General features: G+C 32.1%; 4 protein-coding genes across 8 annotated transcripts; 2 read left to right on the top strand and 2 right to left on the bottom strand.

Annotated features, from left to right (window-relative positions):
- The first annotated feature begins 108 nt into the window (after nucleotides 1–108).
- On the top strand, nucleotides 109–6,585 carry LOC117220500 (pyruvate kinase). The gene is made up of 8 exons (XM_076518723.1): nucleotides 109–632; nucleotides 1,142–1,380; nucleotides 1,983–2,160; nucleotides 3,308–3,526; nucleotides 3,614–3,789; nucleotides 4,224–4,454; nucleotides 5,232–5,454; nucleotides 6,277–6,585. The coding sequence occupies exons 1-8, from the start codon at nucleotides 620–622 to the stop codon at nucleotides 6,489–6,491; spliced, it is 1,494 nt and encodes a 497-aa protein (XP_076374838.1). The 5' UTR covers nucleotides 109–619; the 3' UTR covers nucleotides 6,492–6,585.
- On the bottom strand, nucleotides 964–25,816 carry LOC117220499 (uncharacterized). 3 transcript variants are annotated; one of them, XM_033470505.2, is made up of 14 exons: nucleotides 25,679–25,816; nucleotides 25,325–25,414; nucleotides 24,887–25,145; nucleotides 24,561–24,705; nucleotides 24,037–24,236; nucleotides 23,853–23,959; nucleotides 23,436–23,657; nucleotides 23,107–23,310; nucleotides 22,591–22,893; nucleotides 22,356–22,454; nucleotides 21,520–21,902; nucleotides 20,713–20,827; nucleotides 20,375–20,533; nucleotides 19,510–19,864 (listed from the first exon to the last, which is right to left on the bottom strand). In XM_033470505.2, exons 2-14 carry the CDS (start codon nucleotides 25,397–25,399, stop codon nucleotides 19,667–19,669), a joined length of 2,469 nt encoding a protein of 822 aa, XP_033326396.2. In that variant the 5' UTR covers nucleotides 25,400–25,414; nucleotides 25,679–25,816; the 3' UTR covers nucleotides 19,510–19,666. The 3 variants fall into 3 exon arrangements, with proteins under 3 accessions (XP_076374837.1, XP_033326396.2, XP_033326397.2); XM_076518722.1 differs by lacking the exons at nucleotides 19,510–19,864; nucleotides 20,375–20,533 and adding an exon at nucleotides 964–1,336 and having other exon boundaries at nucleotides 25,679–25,727; XM_033470506.2 differs by lacking the exon at nucleotides 20,375–20,533.
- Nucleotides 14,251–19,332, top strand: LOC117220503 (short neuropeptide F). 3 transcript variants are annotated; one of them, XM_033470516.2, is made up of 4 exons: nucleotides 14,251–14,379; nucleotides 17,285–17,386; nucleotides 18,296–18,486; nucleotides 19,001–19,332. In XM_033470516.2, the coding sequence occupies exons 2-4, from the start codon at nucleotides 17,296–17,298 to the stop codon at nucleotides 19,055–19,057; spliced, it is 339 nt and encodes a 112-aa protein (XP_033326407.1). In that variant the 5' UTR covers nucleotides 14,251–14,379; nucleotides 17,285–17,295; the 3' UTR covers nucleotides 19,058–19,332. The 3 variants fall into 3 exon arrangements, with proteins under 3 accessions (XP_033326407.1, XP_033326405.1, XP_033326406.1); XM_033470514.2 differs by having other exon boundaries at nucleotides 14,251–14,444; XM_033470515.2 differs by having other exon boundaries at nucleotides 14,251–14,457.
- fh (frataxin) lies at nucleotides 25,682–26,928 on the bottom strand. The gene is made up of 3 exons (XM_033470513.2): nucleotides 26,572–26,928; nucleotides 26,125–26,245; nucleotides 25,682–26,048 (listed from the first exon to the last, which is right to left on the bottom strand). Exons 1-3 carry the CDS (start codon nucleotides 26,820–26,822, stop codon nucleotides 25,767–25,769), a joined length of 654 nt encoding a protein of 217 aa, XP_033326404.2. The 5' UTR covers nucleotides 26,823–26,928; the 3' UTR covers nucleotides 25,682–25,766.
- Between the last annotated feature and the right edge of the window lie 322 nt (nucleotides 26,929–27,250).

The following is a 27,250-nucleotide window of genomic DNA, read 5'->3' as shown; positions in this document are numbered from 1 at the left end:
AAGTGCATTAATTGCAATATTCAGACTGTACATTATAAACACCAACCCGTACATCACACGAACCACATCAACAGCAAAATGGATAAATAATTCCTAATGGTACTTCTGTAATAATTAATTTCCCTCCCCCTCCAAACTCATCAAATTCACAGGTGTATTATCCTAACCACAAGCCATACACTATGATATGCTCCAATGAAGTTGCAGCACCAACCAAAAAGAAACTCAATCAGAGAGTACCATGGGTATTTAAATTTTTTTTATTTATATAACATTAGGTACACAAAAATAGTATAAAAGCGATACTGATATAAAATATAATATATACTGCTGATAATATATAATTATACTACTGATTTTATGCCTTCATTGTAATCTCGATAGTATACAAATAAAATTTAATATATTTCAATAGTGATTTGACTTTATTTAGACTCTGCTATAATTCTGTAAAGTATCTCAATGTGTTAATATAATATTTGACATTCAGCTGACAGATTTTGAAGACGATACTTTATGCAATGGCCAAGCAGAAGCTACTTGTCGAAAGTCAGGTCTTGAACACAGTACACAGCTAGATATAAATTCTAATCCGAAAATATCAAGACTCACCAAGATCATGGTTACTTTGGGTGAGTTCATTAGGACTCATACCTATAAATTATGACACTTAAACGATCTAAGTTGCGGTACAATTTTCTTTAATAATATTCTATAAAGTAATATGATAAAAAAATGATAACGATGCAAAATTGATAATTAAATACTTCTATCTATATGTTTGCTAGTAGAAAGAGAGTGGCATTGGTCAGGCAAGTTAAGTAATTACTCCCAGATGATCAGTGAAATTTTTTAATTAATGAAGCTTTACTTGACATGGAATAAATATAAAATTAACTTTAACATTGAAGAAGTAAAAAACTAAAATGGGGATAATCAATAAAATATAAAAAAAATATACAGTTTCAATTTATGATTGATTCATTATTACATTGCATTATTATATTCTCCCTTTGCACCACGCACTTCATGACATTTCGCGTAATTGAAGTAACAGAATAATGAAGAAATGTTCATCATCAAGGTTGTCCGAACCCTGTAGACGTAGACAATGTCTGTGTTTTCTTACCGTTTGATCTAGGTGTCGCGAACTCTGATCCTGGAGCTATCGTCAATATGATGATGGTCGGTGCAAACATAGTTCGTTTGAACATGTCTCATCAAGTGGACAAATGGCATGCAATCACTGTACAGTCTATCAGACAGGCTGGGGATAGAATGTATGAGTTCACCGGTGAGATTTATCCTCTAGGGGTTGCGACGAGCCTTCGGGGTCCTGAAATAAGAACTGGCATATTTAGAGGGGATGCATCGAGCATAGTACGATTCTCCTTTTATATTTTGTATTACTATCTTTTTTATACAATTTAATTTTCCATATTCGGTTTTCTATGTTTTATACCTTTTGAATTTTTATATTTCATACCATACAATTTCCTTCATTTTATATTATTTGGATTCCTGAATCTTACACTATTTAGTTTTCTTCATTTTATATCTTTTCTTTTTTTATATTTCGAACTATACAGTTTCTTTCTCACATTATATTATTTATTTTTCTATATTATAGTTCTCCAGACTTTATATTCTTTGGTTTCGTATATTTTATAGCATTTAATTTTCTATATTTTATATTCATTTTTTAATGATGTTCTCAAAATCTAATATTCTATAAGCATACTATTCTTTAGATTTTTTACTATTTAGACCTCAATATTCTACACTATTTATTTTTGCAGTATATTTTATACTATTTAATTTCCTATATTATATGTATTATATGCATCAATTTTTCTCGAAACATTAGAATTGTATACGTTAAATCTAACCATTGATTATTGCAAATAAAAAAAAAAAGTTCACATTGGAACGCAGATTTCTTGACACACCGTCCTACGAATTTCAATTATTTATCTCTGCAGGGATACGCCGATTTAAAAGAGGGAAACGTGGTAAAATTATTAACGAATGATGTTGCAAAACGTGCCGGATGTGTCAATTGCTTTTGGGTGTCTTATCCCGAATTGCCACGAGTGTGTCGGCCTGGTGACAAAATTCTCATCGGTCGAGGCGTAGCATTGTTGCAAGTCTGTTGCGTCCGTTAGTTACAAGATCTTCGTTTATTTAATCTTCCGTACATTAATTCTACTAATTATACGTCAATTCCAATGATACACACTTCTCTAGAATTTTATTTTCGTTGAAAAATTTTTAATCAACGATAAAACTGCTATGGTTTTACAAAATTCATTTCTCTCCTGGGAAATACCATAGAAGCTGAGAATGTATTATTTTTATATTTTTAATTATTTAGTATAAAACTGTAATTTGTATTTATTTTCCTGTACCTTGCAGCTCGGTTTCCCAACGTGGGCGATCTCGCCTACAGGTATATATCATATATAAATATTCAAGAGATTTAGGGGGCGTTAAAGTTTCAGCGTTGAATCATATTATTTTCCTTGCGAATATCGAAAATTTTAATTACGAAGATAATTTATTGAAAAGAGACTGTGGACAGAAAAACTTTGAATGAGAAATATTGAGCCCAAAAACGTTGGGAAACTGTGCTTTATATTATTTAGTTTCATATCTTGTACTATTTATTTATTTTCTATGTTTTATTCACGGTTTTTATTATTCACTTTTCTTTATTTTATGCTAATTAGCTGTCTATACAATTTTATACTGTTCAGTTTGCTATATAATGAAACCATTTCATTCTGTATATTTGACTATTTAATTGTTACTATTTAATTTATTATTAATTAAAAGTAGTTATTTTGCTATATTTTGGAGTGTTTAATTATTTCAACTTTGCTCTATTTATTTTGATATATTTTGGATTATTTAATTCTCTGCATATTGATACATTTTAAAATATTCAAATCTCTATATTTTCCTTTCTATTGTATTATTTTCTTCTTTATATTTTATTCTATTTTAAATTGTATTATTTAATTCTTCATACTCTGCACTATTTATTTTTCTATAGAGTGTATTATTTAATTCTTTAAACTTTGCACTATTTGTTTTGATATATCTTGCATTATTTAATTCTCTGAATATTGCTACGTTTTAAAATATTTGAATCTCTATATTTTCCGTTGTATTGTAGTATTCTCTTCTCTATATTTTATTCTATTTCTCTTAAATTGTATTATTTAATTCTTCATGCTCTGCACTATTTATTTTTCCATAGCACTATTTATTATTCTATGCAAAAGGCAATTTGTTCTCTCTCCAGGTGAAGCAGACGTTGTTTGTAAAGTATTAAAAGGAGGCATCGTTCGCGACGAGGCGCTCGTGCAATTATTAGACAGCATAGTCGAACTGCCCCAATTGTCAAAGACAGACGAAGAACAGATTGAATTAACTTCGTTCCTAGAATGCGATTTTTGCATAGTGAATCACACGCGGAACGAGAAGATGGTAGAAGTTGTTAAAACTGGTTTTGATCAAATGAGTAAATTACAAACTAATTCAATTGTGCTGCAACGCGTCCTACGAACTTGTTTCTGGCGTCTGTAATCTTGATTAATCGTTCCTAAAGGTACCATTAAAATTTGTGTTATCGCAAAGATCTCCTCGCAACAAGGTTTAGACTGCTTGGACGAGATTTTACTAGCAGCCGACGGTATTCTGCTCGACAGAGCCAGCGTCGAAATCGAAGTTGGCCCTGAACGACTGTTCCTCGTCGAAAAAGTTGTCGTTGCCAAGTGTTTAAAGGTAAATTAAATCGTTATCGAACGCTTGTTGGTGTGAAATTTGAGCAATGTAGACTTAAACGAAGATCTAATCATTTCTCGTGAAAGAATCTTTATGTCAACAGCTTTAATGTCGAGAAAATAAATAAAAGTTTATGTAGCTCTTGTACTTCGAAGCTAAAACAGAGGGATTTTTATTTTGTATACTTCATTAGAATCCTGCGAACCTAATTGTTTTCATTCTAATACTCTTAAAAATTCTAAATTCTAAATTTTCTCCGCGTCGATCAGAACATTGTAATTTTTAAATTTTAGAATTTCAAAGCATATACCTCATAATTGTAATAAAGTTTAATAATAAATAATAAAGTTTTGTATGTTAATAATATAAGAAAGATTGTTCAACAGTAAATTGTATAATAAACAACGATTATTTTCTACGTTTCTTCAATTCAGGCAGGAAAGCCCGTTATACTAAGTTTTCATGTATCCAAGAAGAACGCATCGAAACTCGACGTGAACCTAATTGCAAACGCTGTTCTAAGCGGGGTTGACGTTATTTTTCTTAAAACCGGCGAGTTGAATGGAAAGGAAACCAGCGAGTTAATAAAGAAAGTGGACGTGGTCTGCAGACAGGCAGAAAGTGCGCGATACCAGAGAGAGATCTTTGACGAATTGGCTTGCAAGGTATGTGATACACAATCCGTATAAATCACTATACAGGGTGGACAAAATAATTTGGCGATTTTGAACATTTTAATTGTTTTCGAATGTATGTGAAAACGTGTCGAAGTGAAACATTGTTTGCTGTGAAGATGCAAATGTTATAACGAGACTGTGGATTTTCGTGCGAAATAAAATCTGTCTAAATAAATTGATTAAGTAAATTAAGAATATATATATATATATATATATATATATATATATATATATATATATTTTTCCATAACTGTAATAAGTCCGAAATAGCGTAACAATATTCTGACATCTTTCTATCTTCACAATTTTGTAATTCACGTAGTCATTTTTTTATAAACTTATAAAATTCGCAGTCCGGTTATAATAAAAGTATATTTTTTCTCAAGTATATATAGTATATATGTATAGTCGTACTTATACATATATGTATTCGTAATAACATCAAAAATTTAGCATGAAAGTATAGATTGAAATAAAATTATTATTGCTTATTGCAATATGCAAAAGTTAATATTTTAGGACACGTCTAAAATTTATATTATTTCAAGATTATATTTATATTATTTATTTATATAAACAAAACTAGTCCACAGTCGAGCTACACATTGTTATTTTATTTTGTTTCATTTCTTTCTGACATTTTATTCTAATTCAAAATGACGCAATTAAATAATGTAGAAGAAAAATATTTCTGTAAATCAACTGAAATAAAAATTCTTAATGGACGAAGTTAATATCGTAGTATTTCTTCTGCCATATAAATAGATGCTGGTACCTCCCGATCCTATGTACGCAGTAACTGTAGGTGCAATCCAAACGTCCTTAAACTTAAATGCTGCTGCAATTATTGTCGCAACGACGTCTGGTCGAAGCGCTGCTTTATTGTCAGTATATCGTCCTCATTGTCCAATCCTTGCAGTCACGCGTTGCGGAGATGTTGCAAGATGGCTGCAACTATACCACGGGCTCCATCCGATTCATTACAGACGTAAACCCGCCAGATTTTTATTTATAACAGTTCTTGTAGCTTGCAATATTAATCTAAATAGTCCGAATGTTCGTCAATTTATAACAGTTTTTGAATATCCCAATTGATTCAAAGTGTTTTCGTCAACTGCATTGCTCGAGCATTAGTGCAACAAAGCGTCGAACGTTGTTTACACGTTTTGAAAATTTCTTTTTGAACTGTATTCACCGTGTAGCGTAGCTATCGACTGCATAAAGGATTAAAATTCGAGATATATATTTATTATATTTTTTCTTTAATTCTCCATACCTTGCACTACTTGTTTTGTTACGTTTTAGACTACCAAGTTCTTCGTATTGTACACTATTTATTTCCCTATAATTAATTAATAATATTATATTATATATATATTAATTAATATATTATATTACATATTAATTTATATATTAATGAAAATAAATAGTGTACAATACGAAGAACTGGGTAGTTCAAAATGTAGCAAAACAAGTAGTGCAATGTATGGGGAATTAAATATTAATTAAATAATAATTAAATAATTCAATATACAAAAATAAATAGTGCAAAGTATGGAGAGTTAAATGGTACAACTCGTAGAAAAACAAATAGTGCAAGTATATATTATATATGAAGAATTAAATAATACAATTTAAAATAAATAGAATAAAATGTTGAGAAGTAAATAATACAAAACAAAGAAAGATATACAATTGCGTGCGCAGTCTGAAATGAATAAATAAAAGGAAGACAGAACGCACGTCTATAATTAAGGAGACGACAAAGTATTTGTCACGAGCTTTAAGTTTGGTATAATTACAAACACAGAGCAACCTCTGCCTGATTGGAACGACGAGTTGAATTCACGGATACAGAGCGGCGTCGATTCTCTTCGAAGGAGAAGATACATCAAAGTCGGAGATGCAGTCGTTATAGTTACCGGATGCCGGGAAGGATCAGGATTTACGAATTCCATACGAGTGGCTTATGTATCACCAGGACAAGTGGGAAACGAAGCAACCAACCTTGAGCCTTGTTGGTGAAACACTATACTATTTGTACATAACAATATCAACGTAACAAGTTCACGTACTAAGCTCAAAAAAAGATAATGTAATATTAAAAAACGTAATTTGATTTCAATTGTTTCATTTCAATCGTGAAGTGAACTGTGAATTTAAGTGGTAAAAACCGTTGATAACGCGGAGCAGTAAAAATAAGAAAAGGATTTAAGAACATTGTTGTATTATTTTCAATTTAATATAACCATTACGGCGAGCAATATGCAGTAAATTTTCTCCAATTTTTCTTCAGCTTGCAAACAAAAATGGAGAATTTTGGAAGTGGAGATAGGATAATTCGAGCCTCGTGGCTCATTTCTGTTGTTGCCGATTGTCAACGATTATAAAAATGAGCAGAAAGTCTCGAATATTTTTGTTTACAAGCTGAAGGAAAATTAGGGAGAATTTATTGTATTTTTCTTTCAATCCTGATCTTACAGTTACAAAATTTCAATGTGTTCCACGAAAATTTAATGCTCTTTTAAAAATCGAAGATCAACAATTGAGGCATTTCTGGTTGAACATTTTTAGCAGAAAAATTAATTAACCAACGTTTCGATAAAATCAAGAGCGACTAACATCCTTTCGATCGAATATTAATTATTAACACTTTATTATTCAACGCTTGAAATTGCAACGATAAGGGGTAATTAATTCGATGTCCTGTCTGTGGATACTTCATATTTGTTCAAGCATTTTTCAAATTCGCCCACTTTTTTTTACGGGCGATTTTGATTAATTTATGATAATGTTAATCTTTGATACACCACATCTGTTCCGTGTATCTTCAAACAACGAATTATCGATTGCGCTTTCTCACGTACGCCGTCATTTATGAAACTTTTCATTGGTAATTCAATATTATTCTGAACCACGCAAATTCTCTGTTCCAAACGCCATCGAAGTGCACTTCAAAAACGTGAGTAACGCAATTACTCTTGTAATCGCCTTTTTATGTTCGAAAAATTCACGAGAAATTACTTTCCTATATTACAATCGCTAAACATTTTTCAGAGAATCTCGTTTGCACGAACGTAATTGTAAATCGTTATTTTAGTAACAATAATGAGAAATAACGTGATATTGAGGAATCCGTAGTTTAATATTCGTCTTTCCATTTGCGTGATCATATTTTAATTTCACAGGGAATAAACATTAATTATCAGCACAGAGGAATGAGAGTGCTACGTTCATTTAGATTAAATCAATTCTACTAACAGAGGATGCTTTTAAAGTAGGTACAGAACACTGTCGGATTAAAAATATCGTTCTGCTTCTTTTCCAAGCTTTTCACGTCCGGAACGCCGTAATGAAAGGATTTTCCGAAATGAAAAGAAATGATGAAATTATAATAATAAGAATGAATGTGTGCCGCATGAGATAAATGACAACATCGAATATGAATTTTGTTAATTGTTCATTTATCTCCGATGTAAACGTTATTTCATATAAAATGATTCTCATTCGTTTATCTTAATTCGTTTGTGGATATTTAATGTTCCTCCCTTTCTCAAAATTATTGTGAAATTCTAACATTGGATATAGTTCGTTTCTGTATAAATTGACATAAAAATTATTCATCCGCTAAACTCAAAATTTCTGCATGTTGCTTTTCATAAAATTATCTACAATGTTGCATACGATTTTGTTTATCTTAATGTGAATATTTAAATTACCTTCTCTATATGTGAATATTTAAATTCCCTTCTCTATATGTGAATATTCAAATTTCCTTCCTTTTCCAAAATTACTGAAAAATTGTACATTGAAAGTAATCGATCCATTTCCGTATAAATTGGCAATAAAATTCTGCACGCATTTAACCTCAACATGTTACCATTTACAAAGTTATCTGCAATGTTGCCTATGATTTTTTCAAATATCGCAGTTCGTTAAATTTTTACAATCGTTGAAAGACTCGGCGTTTTTCAAAAACTCCGGAAAAATTCTACATTAAAAATGCTTCATTTCGGTTCAAAATTTGCCAAAAATTCTTCTTCGTTATATAGAAATTTCTCTGACCTATAACTGATTGACTATTCTCTGCAATACGACGTTAAACAACGGCACAAAACTCTACGATTTCATAATATTAAACATACAACAAAATTATGAAAATGCAGTTTGGAAGCATCTTGACAAATCGCTATACAAATCTGAATTTTTTTACCAGCTTGTAATAATTAGATCCACGAAGGTCGCCCCATGAATCTGCGACATTCGTCGCGAGCATTCTTGCGCGTTCTAAGTTTTCTACTAACCGAACGGATTTCTCGGCAACAATCTCGCACAGATTGAATATCCATAGAAATTCGTATTATTTACCATGGTTATTAGATTCGGCGCGGTATCTGTTCGCGTATCGGTTAATGATTAGGCATTACGGGCACCGCATACGGCGAAGTTACCACGGTGCTCGATAAAATACGGGTGTCCTGTTTGCATTCGATTGGAACACAGTAGTCGCGTTATCGCGCCGTGAAAGCATCTTTCTTGACCCGCGATCAATTCAAACGTTCGTCGAGAAGAAAGAATGGAAAATGAAAGGTCGTCCTCGGTAAATAGAAATGTTTCAACGTATTTGTTGCACTTGCTACTGTTTGAAAAATTGTAACGTAGGACATGGACGTCTTGGAGGAAAAATAAAAGGTTTTTATTTCGTTTTCAATTTCTTGCATAACTTCGTACCAACAGAAAACGAGATTATTCACATTTTTATTACACAATGCGATGCAAATATGTTTCGCATTACGATTAAATCCAAGTCTGGTTGCAAACAGATTTTTAATGCATTCGCGGCACGTTGAATCTTACGAAATTTCGCTGCAGGGAATTATTAAGGGGAGACTTGTTTAAAAGTTTCGCTTCTTTGTGAAACCTGATAAGCGAAATCTGATAAGCAAATTTTGTTTAAATTCTACTTTGCATTCAGTTGGCTTATAACTGTAATTATATTAATTATTTGCAGAATTGGTTATATTACTCGCATGAAGATCGGCAGTACATTTGTAAGTGTTTCTCATTGTCATTTTTATCGATGTTATTTTTAAAATTTCAAGGAAACATTATTTCGAATTTGTTTTTATACTTTCATTCTACCGTAACGAGACAAAATATTTTATTTAATCTGCCCTGCCATGTTCTTCGTGTTCAAGGAGCCGAAATATTTATCAATTTTATTTATAAAATAGAAGTACACTGCGAATTATATTATTTACAACGTTTGAAACTGCTTTTAAAAGAACTAAAAAGTTACGAATATTATTTGTTAATAAAATGTAACAAAATGCACCTAATAGAATACAATATTGCTATTCGTATTTGCAATCCGATAAATCACGTCTGACAATCGACGAACATCGAATTCCACGTAGAATCTCGTAAATCAAATTTGGGAAGTACGAATACGTGTTTTGCAGAATGATTACCGGCCGTTTGTCAGAAATGATTTATATCATGAGACTTTGTGTGATTCTGCGTAGAATGGATTGCAAACACATTAGAAATCGTGTTCCCTTGAATTTTCGTCACCGACGCGAGCCGCGAGCTTTACGGAACGCCAATTAATGTGTCGATCATCGCAGGTGGACGTGTTTATTGAGACATTAACAGCCAAGATGTTCAAGTGAGCATTAACAGGAATGTCAGAACGGAATACTATACACCCTTGAAACTTCTATGTACACACGTATCGGTGTCAATTATCGATTCTTAGCCTGTGTGCCGGTTTGTCCTCGTGTATGAGAGAAGCACGATATGCCCTTTATTTCAAACATTTGCACGTAATGTAGACATTTGGGCTTACTAAACGCGATTCGATTCAATCATTTGCCGTGGGGACGGACGGGGAGGGGGACGCGATAAGAAACTGAACAGAAGGTTCTCGAAGAAAAGTGAAAGATAATTAACGTTCCAACTACCCGGAGCTAATCAACAGGCTTATTAACGACTCTGTTATGTCAGAAACGAGCTTAATAACTTCCTTTTAAATAATAGGCTGAAGAGAAATATAATTGGATTCTATTTGATCGAGTAATTTGACGATCTACGAATAAAATCGTTCGTTTGATTGAAGTAACAAATTCCATATTGTGTGTGTAAGTGTTAAATTTTTACATTGGACATACTCTTCTCAAGAAGATGTTATGTTTGTATGTGATATTATTATATATTATTATTGTATGTTTGTATTATGATATTTGTTTATAAGAATGAGGCACCATTATAGAGTTATCTTTATTCCAAATTAAAAATCAATATTTGAAGAATATTGCCTTTTAAGTTATTATCTATAATTTTTACTCCCAAAGGAATCATTCGTTGCGGATGCACATGTGATCTGTTTTCGTATGCATTTTATGTTTAATATATTCATTGTTGTGCACAGAAGCCGCTTCTGAAAAATTAAATGTTCTCATGAGTTTTCCCAATTGTTGCTTTTTGTCATTTTTACGCTCGCAGTTCGTTTCACGAATATATATGGTAATCATTGCTAGCACACGAATAACCAAATTTTAGTTTTCTCAAATGAGCATCCGTAACTTAATGTTCAAAAGGCTCAAATAACATTGCAGTCATAAATCTGGAAAATAATAATTTTCCCAGGAATATATCGATTATTTTCCAATACCTTTCATTTAGTATAATATTAGCGTTTAAGAAAATATTTATGAAATTATTTTATAAAAGCTAGGAAGAGAACTAAACAATTTTTACGGTAAAAATGGAATAGAAAATTATTGTTAATTAATACAACGTGGCGCATAGCGAAAATTTAATGAAGATCTCCGGTCTAGTGATCTCGATGATCACAAGTGGAAGCGATCGATCATAATCAGCCGTGCCAGTAGTATAAGTCAGCCAAATTGTCGAAGATGATTTTCTTGCAACTTGAGCTACGCAAGCAGAACTCGTGTTTTACGTTTTTTTTCGATCTTTCTGGAGCATTTACCTCTGCGAAATATCGCACTCTGTAAAAAGGATTTTAAACTCGTGGTTTTCTCGTGACGCTGACAAATTCACCGACCAACTACCCTTCAGCTTACACCTGGAAAACGGCGGACCGTGAACTGATAATTACACTGCGGATTTTTGCGCAAAATAACAATTGTCTGCACTAATTACAAGACACAGAAGCTACGTAGACGTTAATTTCGTTCCTTAATCATTTTAATGATCTGGTAACAATGCAACTGTATTTTTAAAATTCTTCTGCACTCGACTTGTTAATTTTTGTCATAAATGCATAAAATCTCCAGTGCAGTAATGATTAAAGAAAATTAATTTATCAATCACAGTACGCGCATGAAATATAAATATCAGTTGTCATAACTACATACAATTCTAAGTAAACTCTAACTAAGTAAACTTCTAACTAGACTCACACAAATCAGCCAAGCCTAACAAATTCTTTCACTTTTTGCTGCCAGCCAGTTGCAGTTTTTTACAAAAATTTCTTTACACATTTCCTAACAAACTAGTCCTTCTAACATCTTATAGAAAGTTCAGGTCATTTGAACCAATTTGGAGAAAGATATTCTGCTTCAAAAGACTGCCAGAAAATTACATTTTTCTGATTGATCCCAGAACGAGGCACGTTTTCTATTTAGTTGTTTAATAAAATTCAGTGTGGATTGCTCCAGGAAAAAGTCAACAGCTCCCTCATGCCTATTTCACGTCCAGCTCTTTTCTCTAATGGTATTCCGTCTTTCCGTCGTCTGCCCACACGAAGAACCTAAGAGGTAACAAGCCTGGAAATCGATTTGGCCGTGATACCTATTCACTGTCCCATTACCACATACTGTTCAAATTTGTGTTCCGCCGTAGGAAAAACAAGCATTGATGATAAGACGCGATTTCTGCGGTAATAAACATAATGGGGGTCGTTTCTATTGCGGTCCATTGTCCGCAAATCAGAGACAACCCCTTATAATTATTATATGTAAATATAATATAAATATATATTATATTATATATAAATTAATTATAATTATATTATGTAGTATTATAGTATTATATTATGTATAAATTAAATATATGAGCCGTTTATTTTGAAAGTGGTATAAGTCACTTTGTTTTTAAGTCGATATATTTAAGGGTTTGCGTTTTAACATGTTTAAAAATATGAATGCTAACTTTCGAGAAGATTTACTTGTATTTGTTATCTCAGGATACTGATATTTTTCTCAGTATAAATAATTTCGTATAAACATTAAAAAATCACCACTTTTCATTACGGTAAAGTGACTTATGTCACTTTCAAAAAATAAACGGCTCATATATTATGTTCTACACCAGACGTAAAAAAACTGTGCTTTCTATTTATCTGTTTCTCCTAATAATTTATTGAAATATTGACATTGAATGTTTCTTAATCTTTTAAATTTCTGGCAATAAAACATTGATACCTTCTGATATCATTTGATAAATTTGAATTCAAGTTGAGTATTTCTTGACCACTCTGTATTCGAGATTCATTAAAATACTGCTTCAGATAAAGAACGCTTAGGTACTTTATTCTCTAATTTAATTAAACCTTTATCCAGTCCTCACTTTCCCAACTTAATTTCTTCCTTGGTGTTAAATTTACACCCCAGCCAAGAATCAATATCGTAGCGAGGTAAATAGTTAACTTTGTAAAATACTTCATTAAAAATGGGAAACCGTGATAAGATGGCGAGAAATTAATTCAGTGAAATTATTTTAAATATAAGAAAGCATGTGCATTACAAATACGTATAAGAGACCACGTGTGTTACCAAATAGTTACACGTGTACACCATTTTTACTAGAAAGAATTTCCTACTTGTTCTAAAAGTGAAAAATAAGTGTGACATGATTCAAGTTCCAGATATCGAATATTAAAAACAATTTACTTCTCTGCCACATTTCATTTTAAGAACCATTTGTTTTCGTGTATGTCTTCAACATTGTTTTTGAACTAAAATATCTATTTCTTCTAGAATGGGTAAGGTATTTTTATACTATTTTCTCAGTAATAATTAGATACAAAACAGCCATGCTTTTTAGCAAAAATTACAGGCAAAAACTAAATATAAACATTTACAGACCAATTGGTACACAGTATACTCAAACAACTTGATCCTCTAGAAAATTCGTTGATCCCCAAGCAATTACGTAACTTCAAATTAATACAAGAAATATACACACAATGAATAATCTGAATTGCGCTAATGATTCCAGAAATCATGATCGCAAACCTTCAAATACAAAAGCTTGTTCATTTACAGAAGAATTGGTACAAAATTTACTTTGACAACTTGTTGCTCTAGAAAATCAATCACCAAAGAATCACATAAATTTTAAAGTAACGCAAGATCCACATAGAACTCCTCAGCACTGAATCTATCATTCAAACGGGACATAGTACATACCCCGAAGACCTTTCTCGGGAAGCGAAAGGTGTTCTATCTTGGAGCCTTTCTGAAGCTTCAAAGGGAAAAATTAAATAGATATGTTATGTAAACAGCTACTCGAATCAACATTTATCTAGAAAGTATCTAGTGGCTACGGAGATAGAGTTGTTGGAAGATTTTCTGTCGAAGAGATCACAGCGGGTAGGAATCCGTGTAGGAGAATTTCGAACAACGAATGAGAAGGACGCGTGCGCTCGAGATCGCTGGTGGTTGCTTTCCTAGTGGTCATCGGTGTCGGCGCCCACATTCCCCTTCTCCAGAAAAACAGCACATCCCCCGCATCCGTATATATACGAAGACACCCCCGACGCTGTCTCACTTGGTACCGTTACCGTCGTGTCGCGCGAATCGTTCAATTCCAAAGATCGCACCCTAACGTACAAGAGAAATTCTCTACTGGCCAGGATCTCCTTGATCTCTTTACATTTTACAGTGTGAGTTCGCTTCGCTTCTCTGCATCGCTGCTGCTCAATTTTAGTTGCTGGTTCTTCTTTCAAACGTGAGTCCGCAAGGTATTTACTATCCGTCTTGGATTTTCTTCAACTTAATAGCTGGTGCTTTTTTAAATGTTGGTCCACAAGGTATGTGTATTCGCTATTTTTGTTCATTGCTGTTCCTTTCTTTAAATGTTGATCCGCAAGGTAGTTACCATTTTAGTTGGATTTTCTTCAATGTAATTGCTGCTGCTTTTTTCAATGTTGGTCCACAAGGCATTTACTATTTCCCTTGGCATTTCTTTAAATTAATTGCTGCTATTTTTTTAAACGTTGGTCCACGGGGTAGTTACTATTTTACTTGGATTTCCTCAATGTAATTGCTGCTACTTTTTCAAATATTAATCCACAAGGTAATTATAGTTTTCTTTGGTTTTTCTTTAAATCAATTGCTGGTCCTTCTTTAAATGTGACTTCATAAGCTATTTATAAGTTTCTTTGATTTTTCTTCAAAGTACTGTACCATAAGGTATTTGTTATTTTCCTTGTTTCTTTTTTTTTTTAATTTAATTACAGTTGCTTTTGTAAATATTGGTCCATAAGATATTTACCATTTCGCTTGACTTTTCTTTAAATTAATTGCTGTTCCTTTTTTACACATTGGAAAACAAGGTATTTCCTATTTTAAATTGTTCCTTTTTAAATCGTTAGTCCACGATATATTTTCCATGGTTTTTGTTACAATTCAATATTCTTTGACACTAGTTAATTAGTACATAGTACATAGTAATTAGACTGTGAATCTTTGTGTAAAATGAAGATTTTCTATGTCAATTGTAAATAGTAGCAGTTAAATGAAAAACTATTTCTCCTTTATATTATTTTCATATGTCATAAGTAATGTAACATACTCCAAATTGATTTAATGTCTTTATAATCTTGTATGTCATTTTTTATATAAAGTAAAATCGATTTCTTCATTTGACAGTTTACAGTTTAATAGTTTAGTTACTTATTTGTTTTTATCTGCAGCCAACTCTAAATGAAAATCGATTTCTTCATTAAATAGTTTCGATAAGTTAGAAATAATATAATAATACTCTTGAGTTCATTTAATGTTTTCACAGTTTCCTATATTTCACTTATTCTTTTTTATTTGCAGTCCACTGTAAATGAAAATCGGTTTCTTCATTAAATAGTTTTGATGAGTCATGAACAACGTAACGATACCCTTAAGTTCATGCAATATTTTTGCATTCCTGTCTTCACTATTCTTTTTATTTGCAGCCTGAAATTGGTAAAACCCTCAATAAGTGCAATTTTTGTTATTTTTGTAAAGTGATATAAAATAGCCACTCTTAGTGCAGTTGTGAATTATGTGCGAAAAGTTTCCAGTCTAATTGCAAGATCTATCCTAGTGCTATATTCCTGCAGCAATTACAATTACAATTTGGATTCTGAAACAAAACATCACATCGATTAATTTAATTTGTCCTCTTCTGCAATTATTATTTAAAAGACAACTAGTAGGTGTTAATCTGATCTTTGCATTTTCTAAAATTTAAAAATTTGCCAGCTTTCTTCAAATCTTCTGGAACTGTTTGAATTTTTTCAACAATTCTTGCTTTCAATCAGATTAATAATTCTCACAGATTTTCCCTTTCTAATTTCACGACAAATTTTAGATGGATGAGTTTAATCCATATTTCCCTTAATTGCATTCGATATCAATCTTTGCTTGCAATTACGATAACAATAATTTGAAATGCTGTTCCCGTTCCAATTTCATATACGCACGATGTGTTCTGCATTTTCTTTGCTCATTAAGCTGATTTGTTCATTTGCATAAAATTTCAACGAATCAGTTTTTCTCATCTGGCTTTTAACTGCACGCCCGAGAGTGAGGGATATTTAATATTTTTCTTGCTTTTATAAAACGATTAGCATAAAATGATTTTGCATAAATCTTTAGACAGACTTGAAGATTATGCGGAACTGTTACTCTCATATTTTTTCTGAATTAGTCGAGATCATTTTCAATTTCTGCTTTCAATTACGTTCATTACACTGTGAAAACAGTGAAGTGTTCGTTGAAAATACTCGAAACAAATTCGACAAATTTTACATTTTCTGTAAACATCATAAAGTGAAAAGTGTACCGTAAATATCGTTCATTGCTTCCCGCGAATACTTTATTTTAAAAACGAATCGAAAATATATATTCCTTTGAAATCAAAGACTTCGCCCATTTCCTTTTGAGACGCCGCAAAACGTTTGATTACTTTCTGCTTGTGCTGTGACATTCGCTTCTCTAAAATCTGATATGATAGAAGAAGCATGACTTATCGACTTAAATCAAATACCAAGAATGAGTGAGAATCTTTCTGTTAATTAACTTCGGTGCAACTACATCGTAGCAGAGAGCAATTCGACTAAATTGAAATACTGCTAATAAATTGAGCTTAAATCTAAAACAATGAATTGCTGGCGAGTAATCGAGCAAGATTTATGCGTACAGAAGGCATTGTCTGCTTCAGGATTATCGGCGACATTAGCCGAAATCTCGTTGGTGAAAACTGTCTTTCGGAAATTTAATTATTCCACTCCGTTTCGATTCGGCCACTCCGGCGACTGATTTACGTTTCAATGCGCGTTTTACGAGAGTGAAATTCCGTATCACTTGACTTGCGTTGTGATACGAACAAGACCCTTTGACTAAAGGTTTATTGTTTTAATGAAACAATGATCGAGTTTTATAAAGGGGCAGAATCAATTGTGTAACCGTGTGCCCACTAGTGATACCGTGAAACGTTACATTATCGTGATCGTCGAAATTTGCTCCCATGGAAAGTCACGAAACCGAGGTAGCTGACGCGAATTTCGCACGATGCTGTTTTCATTACAGAACAGCCTAAGATGATGTCCTCTCAATTATACGCGAGATCTCTTTTGCTGCTCGTTATCGTGGGATTCGTCTCTGCAACGGAAAACTACATGGAGTACGCAGGTAATTCAACGGGAAATTCAACTTAGAATTATGATAATAGCGAGCGGAAAAGCCGGTGATCGATAACATACTGATATAATCGAACTATAATACGACTTTAATAAGAGATAAGCTGTTCTAGTTGTGTATTCGCCACGTGAATAATAGATATGTGCTCGAGTTTTATAACTACAACTGACAGTGTTTCAGTGATTTCCATGATATTTCCGCGACATATAATTAATGTCGACACTCGACTGCCGAGGGAGAGTAACTTTATAGAATTTTGCGAATTAATGGTGATTCGATTAAATTCGCTACTAAAACGTGGACGTTTTTAAATCAGGATTTATATTCCTGAAATGGTACAATCATTCGGCAGAGAAAACATTTTCTGCGTCAATTACAATTTACGATATTAAAGTATTTTAATCTAAATGCAAAATGAAAAAGTTCTGTGTCCGTTAAAGTATATTAGTCTCTTTGCGTAAAATATAAATCAATTACAATTAATATTTTCAAATTATTTCAATCAATGCAATATACGCAATATACCAATGTAATACTTAATGCAAAATAAAAATTTTCTGTATCAATTGCAATTAATTCTAATAATATATAAAATAATAAATAATAATATCTTTATGCAAAATACAATTTTTCTATATCAATTACAATGTATATTGTTGCATTATCTTAATCTTTCTGCTGTCTTGAAATTCATTTATTTATTTTTCCCTTAAATATGGTCTCTTCGTTAGTCGCAAATTGTCGCTTAAAAATGGTTTTTTAAACAAAAATGTGGAAAGTTTTCAATGACAAAACGATGTTAATACGAAAGATTAGGTTCGTCAGAATGCATCTGAACGGGCGAAGGTTAATTGTTACGAATGAAATAGTGTTGTTTTTAATCGTATGTTTTTCTTCTAGGTTTATTAGATGAAATACCGGATAAATCACCTGCAGCAAACATACGCGAGCTTTACAGGCTTGTATTGCAACGCAATGCATTCGAGGATGCTGGGCTCGGTGATATTCCTTTGGAGCATTTGATGATCCGCAAGTCGCAGCGATCGCCATCTTTGCGGCTACGATTTGGACGTTCGGAAAATCGATTGCCTGTAAGCCCTGCATTGCCATAGTCACTTTTTCAATCTTTATCAAGCGAACAATCTTTCATAACGAAGAACAACTGATTAAAAAACAGCTAAATGTACTTCTAACTAACTTAAAAATGCTGCAAACTGTTACTTAAGCTTTCAAAAAGTTATATTTAGAACGTGGAGCCATGGAACTCTTTTAAAAAGCGTTTTTACAAGTTTCGATGCCAACAAATAAATAAATGTTAAAAATAAAATAATAAATTTATAAAATGTAAAAAACAAAGTTGCACGAATTAAGTACAATAAAAAGGTCATAATGAAATTCTGTATTTTTTGAAGTTCATTAAAAGTGAACCAGTAATTCTTACACGTTATTAGCTCTGAATTTTTTAAACGAATTTTTATAAAATTCATTATACAATATACTGAAGATGATATTTGTATAAAATAGATTTTATAAATTTATATAAATTAGCTTTCGTCACAGACAATTTTAGGAAAATCAATTTTCTATGATTTCTCTGTGTTGCAGATTGGAGCACTGTCAAAGGCCATGAACAATATTGTATCGTCGAGGTTCAATGATTGATGGAAATCAGCCAGTTTTCTTTCTTTTCCATTATTGCTGCCACCCTTGAGCAAACTATAGAGCTTCTAACAATGATTTTCGTATGGCATACCATTTTTAGTGGCTTTTATCAGTCTATTTCTACATTCGGTTAAGCGATAGAGGGGAACAAATGGATATATTAATTAAACCGAAATCTGATCATCATCTTTTAATTGCAAAGAATGAAGAAAAACAAGAACACTGTGAATGTATAATAACGAAGAATGGAATAAAAATTTTACTGACGCAACTAATTCATCATTTATCCAATTTGTTAATAAAAAGAATTGAATCTACTTTTTATGGTTAGCACTTTCGATAGAATTTATTGACAAACAAGTTTTCAGTTCTTGTTATATGTATATTAATAATATATAGAATTATAGAAAATATAGAACAATAAGATAATAAAAAATGTAAGATACCCCCAGTTTTTTTTAACATAATCATTTATTTATAATTATTGAATGCTATCAGTATAATTGTTTTTATATCATTTTTAAGTGATAAATTACGTAGACAAATTATAATTTATTTTTAAATAAGATACTTGTTTCAAACATGTCTATCGATTTTCTTAAATAATTATTACTTAAAATGTGCCGTTTTTACTGTAGAACACAGCTTTTTAATTGAATGCATAGCCTCTCGATCTTCATATGATAATTCACTTGCGTTTTTGAATTCCGGACGCATTAAGATTTGATTTCGCACGCGTTTCACTGTTATAGAAAGAGGCATAGTTAAAGCTTTCCTCCAATTAGTCTTTTCATACTCGATGAGAAACTGTAAGAAACATAATCATATAAGAATGTACATCTTAATAGTTATTATGATCGAGTACTGTACTAGTTACTGTGTCACTAACACGTTGATCATCGTCTCACAAGGAGATAATATTTTGTAATATTAATTATTCTTTCAATTTACTTGCATTTCGCAGATCTGCCAAACCAATATTAATTCCTACATGTCAATTAGATTGCGGATTTTTATACAGAATAAAAATTGTCACCATGAAGTGCAAAATGCAAGAGAATTATACAAATTTATTCCCCTTTTTTTACTCACTTTAATGAGTTGACAGTAATACAATAATATTTTCAAATCGTTTAAATATTTCTGGGATTTTGCATTTGATTTACTCATACTTGCCATAAATGCATAATGTCTGTCCACTGATAACTTTATCATAGTGCAGGGAGTTCATTTTAAAACAAAAAATTTTGCAATTCAAATAATTGCATAATAATTCGTGATGGCAACCAACGTGTTTAGACAACTCCAGATGCTGACCTGGTCAAACGTGGTATCTTCGATATGAAACATTATATAAGTCAACGGTTTGATAAGCGGATCAACCTCCGGTATAGTCGTACAATTATTTTGAATGTCATTCTGTCGCAGATTGTTTAATAATATTTCTGCCGCGCAGACTAAACATTTGTGTACTACCTGAATCATCGAAAAATTAAAATTTCACTTTGCAAAATTATATTTGCACTTTGCAAGATTATATTTGCGCTTCACAAAATTATATTCATACTTTGCGAAATCATATTTGTGCTTTCGTTGAGATTGTTGTATTTAGTTTTTTTATTTGCTGATTACAGAAGGGATCTTCTTGTACTTACTTTTAATGCTTGCCGCCCAGATTCGGTAAACAATAGTTCGTCAGTGCATGTTTCTATGATGGAAGCCATGCCAGCTACATCCTTATCGCGAGGATGCGCGTTCATTCTTTGAATACTGAAAACCGTATGTTTTGTGTAAATGTATTTAATGGAATTATGTGTGACCGCATTTGTAGCAAATAGAGTAAAATTGAATGGTAAACACGTTTCTATTTAGACGAATTTCTTCTCTAACTTCGATCGTTTTGTCTCAGAAATAAATTTAATAGAACATGCATCTGCTGTTTGTATAAAAAGATTATACAAGTATAGAAATTGTTTAACAACGGAAATTTAATTAAGAAATTTGAAAAAATCGTATCGAATTTGGAATTTCTCAAACAAATTTGAAAAAATCATAATTTATGCAATTTTACCTGGTTTTAACACTATTTCAAGGTGTAAAATGTTTCCATCAGTGTAATTATCTAAGACTTCGTCTAAGAGTGTACATTTTTCTACATTTTCTACATCTTCTTACTACATGATGTTCTAAAATTTCAATGCCTAAGAGAATTATTTAACTTCATCTCGAAAAGTGTGACTGCACTAAGAAATTAAAATATGAACTTCAGGATGTCCAAAAAACCAGAACAGATGTTGCTATAAAATAGGGTCATGGAAACTAATAAAAAAATCATCATTCAGAACTCGAAGCAAATTCCTCTGAACTAACTCCAAATACATTTGAAATTAGATCTCATAGATTACTGACACAAAGATCGATTTAACGAAACGAAATTAAAAAGAGGCTTTAAAATATCTTACTTCTGATTCACTAGCTGGTAGAAGTCATCGATCTGAGACGTGTGTTTATTGTCCTCGTCGATGCTACAGATTGCTTCAGCCAAGATAGTGGCTATCGTCGAATCATCGTTGGATTCGAACAAGCTCAATTCGTGGATCGTTCCTTTGGGTGGTGAGTCGACGTCCGTTTCTAGCTTGCAGCTTCCCGAGAACTCGAAGAGAGCGGAATAAAGGGACGTGCACAAAATATGGAAAAGAACGTTCCCGCCGATCGGGTGGCAATGAGCCGGGACATTGTCATTTAACGCGAGAGCGATCTTCAAAATGGTGGTTGGTAATGTTATATATAATTCGGCGAAGCAGCCGATTACTAGCGACATCGCCTGATACATGCTGGCCCCTGTCTGCAATTTTTAGTATCTCTTTTTGCAACTCGAATCACATCGGATTTGAAGATTGAAGTATCCCCTTTATGGTCATCGGATAAAGCTCGGTGTACGATATTTTATTGACGTTTTATTGCATTTTTAATGCCAAGCGCGCCAACATGTAGAATGGCCAACGTACTACGGCCCGATGAAATTGGTCACTTCTCATTAAAAATTCAATAAAACGACAACAATAAATCGTACATCAAATTTTAAGGACTCGATGTAAAGGGCAGACTTCAATCGTCGAATCCAATATAGTTGGAATTGCGGAAGAAGATTGTTTCAACTGAACTAAACTGAAGCAAAACAAAAGAAATGAAGCTAAAGAAATTCACAAATATTTTTTTATTTCTTCTTCTCAAAATCGCAGTTTTCGCCTGGAATTTAGTAACCGTTTAATTGTTATTAATACAACTAACGACTCACTTTTGCTGCTTCAAGTAACAATTCAATGATCGGTGGCATCATGTTCTTCAACGGTTTTAAAATTGCATTCAACCAAGGGGGCCTGCATTGATTCCATACCTAGGCAAGTGTAAAACAAATTGCATTTTTAATATAATTAATAAACTGTGTGGATTTTTATGCGAAACAAAAATTGTCTGGATTAACTGTAATAAGTTACATTTTTTTTTAATTTAATATCTGATTGATTTAATACCTGTTGCCGATTGAGGTAATTGGACCAGTTATGATTCTGTTTCAAGCATGGCACGATAACACGGTCAGGTTCCTGCACTATGTAACTCAAAACATGCATTAGACTATACAGGTTTAAGGGTGACGTTGATTTTATAAAATGATTGCACAATGCAGTGTTACAAAGGAAACCTCCACAGTTTTTCACATCTTTTTCGAAAGTCTTCGAAGCGTAGTAATTGTCCTCGGACGTGTAATCACCGCAATCGTGAATTAAAATGTCCAATAAGATCTTGGATACGGCGTAGTCGTCCATAGAAATTACCTATGGAAATTGTAATTACTGATTTGATTTTTCAACACGGTACCAATCCTTGAATATTGTAAAAATATTAGTATGTTAACTGATTAATATTGAACCACCGATTTAAACAGTAGTAAACAGTAGAAACATGGGAAGGATTTAAGAGTATGATCATATTATTAATTTGTTCAAATTATTAAGAAGACAAATAAGATCTGCAATCCAGTTATTCACCTTTATTATTTGAGGCCAATTTGGTTGTGGTTGGTGTCTAAGTATATTCAATTCTAGAATTACTGCTCTGTCTTCAGGCAGACTTGTGATGTAGACGTTAGAATCGATTGATCCTGATAAATTGGGCGCGCATATTAGCAGCCAGGGTGCAGGTCCGAGACGCGGTTGTGAAATTTTTAAATTGTCGAAGCCTCCACGGAAAGCCTGAAAAATATATAAAATCACCATACAAAACAAACAAAAAATGTAGAACTTCTCTTGTACTGCACGAAGTTGTATTTACCATAATCACATAAAGATATACAGTTTATTTACAATTCCAATTGTACCTGATACAATTCTTGAAGTGGTGTGCCCCTCAGTAATAAGCAAATAAACAATTCGTTACATTTAGCATGAATATCTCTAATGGCGACGGGTAATTTATTTAATTTCATTCCAATCATTTCGCTGACGCTGAGGCAGGCGTTCAAAGCAAGATATCCGGTGCAACAAAGTACATTAAAGGCATCCGTCCAAAATTGTTCGGCTCGTGCCAAACTTGGTCGAGCCTAATGCAATAAAAAATATTGTACCTTTTACTACTTGCTAATATGCTCAAAAGGAAGATCAATTGTCACTGAATTGAGTTCATTATTACAGATATACATAAAAAGTTATTTCTTTTTTTTATGAAGAAATATAATCAGCAATTGTTTTGCAATTAAAATTTTAAGTGTTGTCTAGATGTTCATAATATGACTTACATAAATGAATCGTGTCACAATAATGGACAACGATTCGTTCAGCATCCCGGTGAAAATACGCTGCGCCATTTTCGGCGAAACAGTGTCCCACAAGTCAGTTTTTGTTCCTAACAATTAGGAATGATTTATTATATTGAAGACTATCCTATAATTATACTTCAAAAAGGATCATGAATTATGCTACCTTGCATATACAGCCACCACATTTGTATCACAAAGGAGCAGCGTTCGCGTTCGAAAAACGATTTTGTGTCGTGCCAATTAAGAGAGTCTGCCTCATTGAGGATGTACAATGAAATTAAGCGGCAATGTAAGTCGAGTAATCTTTCTGCTACAGCTTCAGCCATCTCATGATACGATTTATACGACTTGTTTATCTTTTCGCTGTTAATAATTGGAAGATACATTCATTTCTTTCAGATATAGATCAACCCATAAATGGTATAATGATTTGCATAAAAATGACTGTTATACATTAACATGTGTTAATCTAATTATAGATAAATACACCATTGGTAATTTATTCTTAACCAATATATAAAATAATACAAACATGGAAATTACACTTCTGAACTGAAAATTACACTTCTGTTGCAAAATTAAATAGCAATAAAATGTTGGGGTCACTCATAACTTCATCAGTATACCAATTAAGGGTTAAAGACATTTCATAAATTTTTGTTATTGTATAACAATAAATAAATGTACCCCGTCTGTGCAGAAACTGTGCTTTTAGACTGTTGACTATAACACCATAAACAATTTCTGACCAATGCTGCTGCACCCAATGTGGCTGTTAATACTGTTAAGTCTGCATGATCCAATGACTCTTGAATGAGCAAATGCAAGTGTTCTGAAATTTGTATATTAGCTGTTTATGCTGTCGTACTGATAATCTAATGTACTATTTCTAGCAAGTAGTATTAGATAAAAATATTTTCTAATAAAATCGTAAATACGATCGTTAAAAGAATTATGAGTATTGATTAAACATTCTTTCCGAGATATGTTTGGGATATTCATGAAGGCAATACCTAATAATTGATCAGCAGTATCAACTACTGTTAATACAAATTCGGATGGCAGAATTTGTTTAATGACCTTGTCTTCGGTTCCTGCACTATCAGCAGCTTCAAAACTTGTTAACCCAGAATGGCGTTTGAAAGTTGCTTGGAAGTCTAATTCCCACCATGTGACAATTTTAATGGCAGCGAAAGAAGCGTGCCTTGGAAAGTCAAGTTTTCCACCGCATATTCGCGTGCACAGTGGCTCTTTTAACACCGTCTGCATCTCCTACATCATTACAGCATGTCGCGCTAGTTTATAATCTTTTTCATTAATTTTCTAAGAACGAATAGTATCGAAATTCTCCCCTATGATTTTTATAAAACTTACATAGACTATAAAGCCCCCCCCCCCCAAATATGACCATTTTGAAATAATAGCATTGTTAGATTAGAGGGTGTAATTACCTGATAATATTGCATGTCGCGTTGCAACAAAATTCTAACGCGATCTACTAAGTTGCCATCTTCCATAATCTCCATGATTGTTGTTCGTTTCTTAAAAATTGATATTAGAAATTACTTAATTTCCTAATTAAATAACATTTAGTAACAATGATTAACTACTTTAATATTTCTTTATTTATTTGTATAAAAATTCTATAAACAATGAATAAGTATGATCATATTATGTACAACAATGTACAAAGTAAGTTTTAGAAAGAAATTTATTATTGAAAAGTTCAGTTCTGTCCATGAGAAGTTCTTTAATGATTGTGTAACAAAAAAATGTGAACTTATTGCAAAAATATAAATACTCACATGTTTCTTTCACAAAATACTATATTATAATTTATATACAATAATTGAAATTTTAATGATCAACGTGGGACAGATGTATACACAAGACTCAGTGGTTTTCAGGTAAATCGGCCATTACAGCGTCTTTTTCTCTACCACTAAAGGAACATTTTTCGAAACATGTTGGATTCATTATGATTGCTGGAATTTCATCATTAAGTAAGTCATGTAAGGTCATTCCATCATGTTTGTAGATCCATTTCCCATTCACAAAATCATATCTCTTTGGACCAGACTTTGGAGATGAGAGCCAAATTTGTTTATTTGGGGTTTGTCGATTTATTACATAGGTACCATAGGTTTTACCAAATTTAACAGTCAATACACCATCCTGCAATATCAATGTATATTAAATTAATGTATATCTTAATAAAAGATATAATCAAAGGAAATATTAAAATACATACCCCGTACGATACATCTGCTTCTGTTAAATGTGCTGAATTTTCAATTAATTCATCGAAGTATTCTGTTAATGAGTCCAGAGTTTCATTTGTCACTTTTTCAAATAGTACAGGTGTGAGTTCTCTGTGACAAAAAAAAACATTTGTTAACATCTTAGACAGTTCAATTAATTAGTAATATTTTAAGTAGAAATAAAGTACGTTCCAAAATATTAAATCTTAGATGACTGTCTAGTATATGAAATTAATTAGATAATATAACAGAAAGTATTGTTATAATCATGAATAAATGAAACGTTCCTTTCTGTTGATTATTATTTCTCAATATTTTTGGCTATCTTATCTTTATTAGGATATAAAACATCCACAGATATAAAAGTTGCTTGAATTTTGTATAAGTTTGACTTATGACTTATTTATGAATTTGAAATAATTTTCGAACAAACTCACGTGTCAGTTGAATATCCCTGGCCACTATGTGCAGTAGATGAAAAATGTGCAATTAATTTATGATTTGTTGCTTTCAAACCACTTTTATTACCCCAATATTCTTCAGGTTGTAACACAGGATAACCTACAATGTTTCGTTTATGTTGCACCCTTATTCCTTTAGTTAAAGACTTGTTAATAATATTTGTTACAGTGTCACAGGAAGTAATTCTGCAGCAACCATACTTGGTTACGTTCCTTGTCAGCAACATTGTAAATTTTCTATATTTTCCTTATTGATCAAACAGACTTTTTAAAAATCGCCTTCAACCGTGCCTTCCGACATGTTTCATTGCGTTCATTTAAATTTGACGTCACAGTAACGCGACAAATCAAATAAATTTTGAAAAATAAGCTCAATCGGCATTCCTAATTCAAATTTAAACATTCGAGTGTCATCCCAACTATTCACATAAAAGCTGCGTAATCGAACGAAGCATCTAAAGCTAGAAATTTAATATAAATAGTAATCTAAACATGTAATATATGTATAATTATTAACATTTTTATTCAAACATAATATTTTTTAGAATACTTTATACACTCAATAATGCCTTATATAATTATTAAAATCTTAGAAACAATATCTATTAAGTGATCAATATTTTTAGTTTATGACATGCAGTTTTTATTTTTTCGA

This window comes from Megalopta genalis, chromosome 2, assembly GCF_051020955.1.
Source record: "Megalopta genalis isolate 19385.01 chromosome 2, iyMegGena1_principal, whole genome shotgun sequence".
NCBI lineage: Eukaryota > Metazoa > Arthropoda > Insecta > Hymenoptera > Halictidae > Megalopta > Megalopta genalis.
The sequence above is the reverse complement of the archived record's forward strand: the minus strand, read 5'-3'. Positions and strand labels throughout refer to the sequence as shown.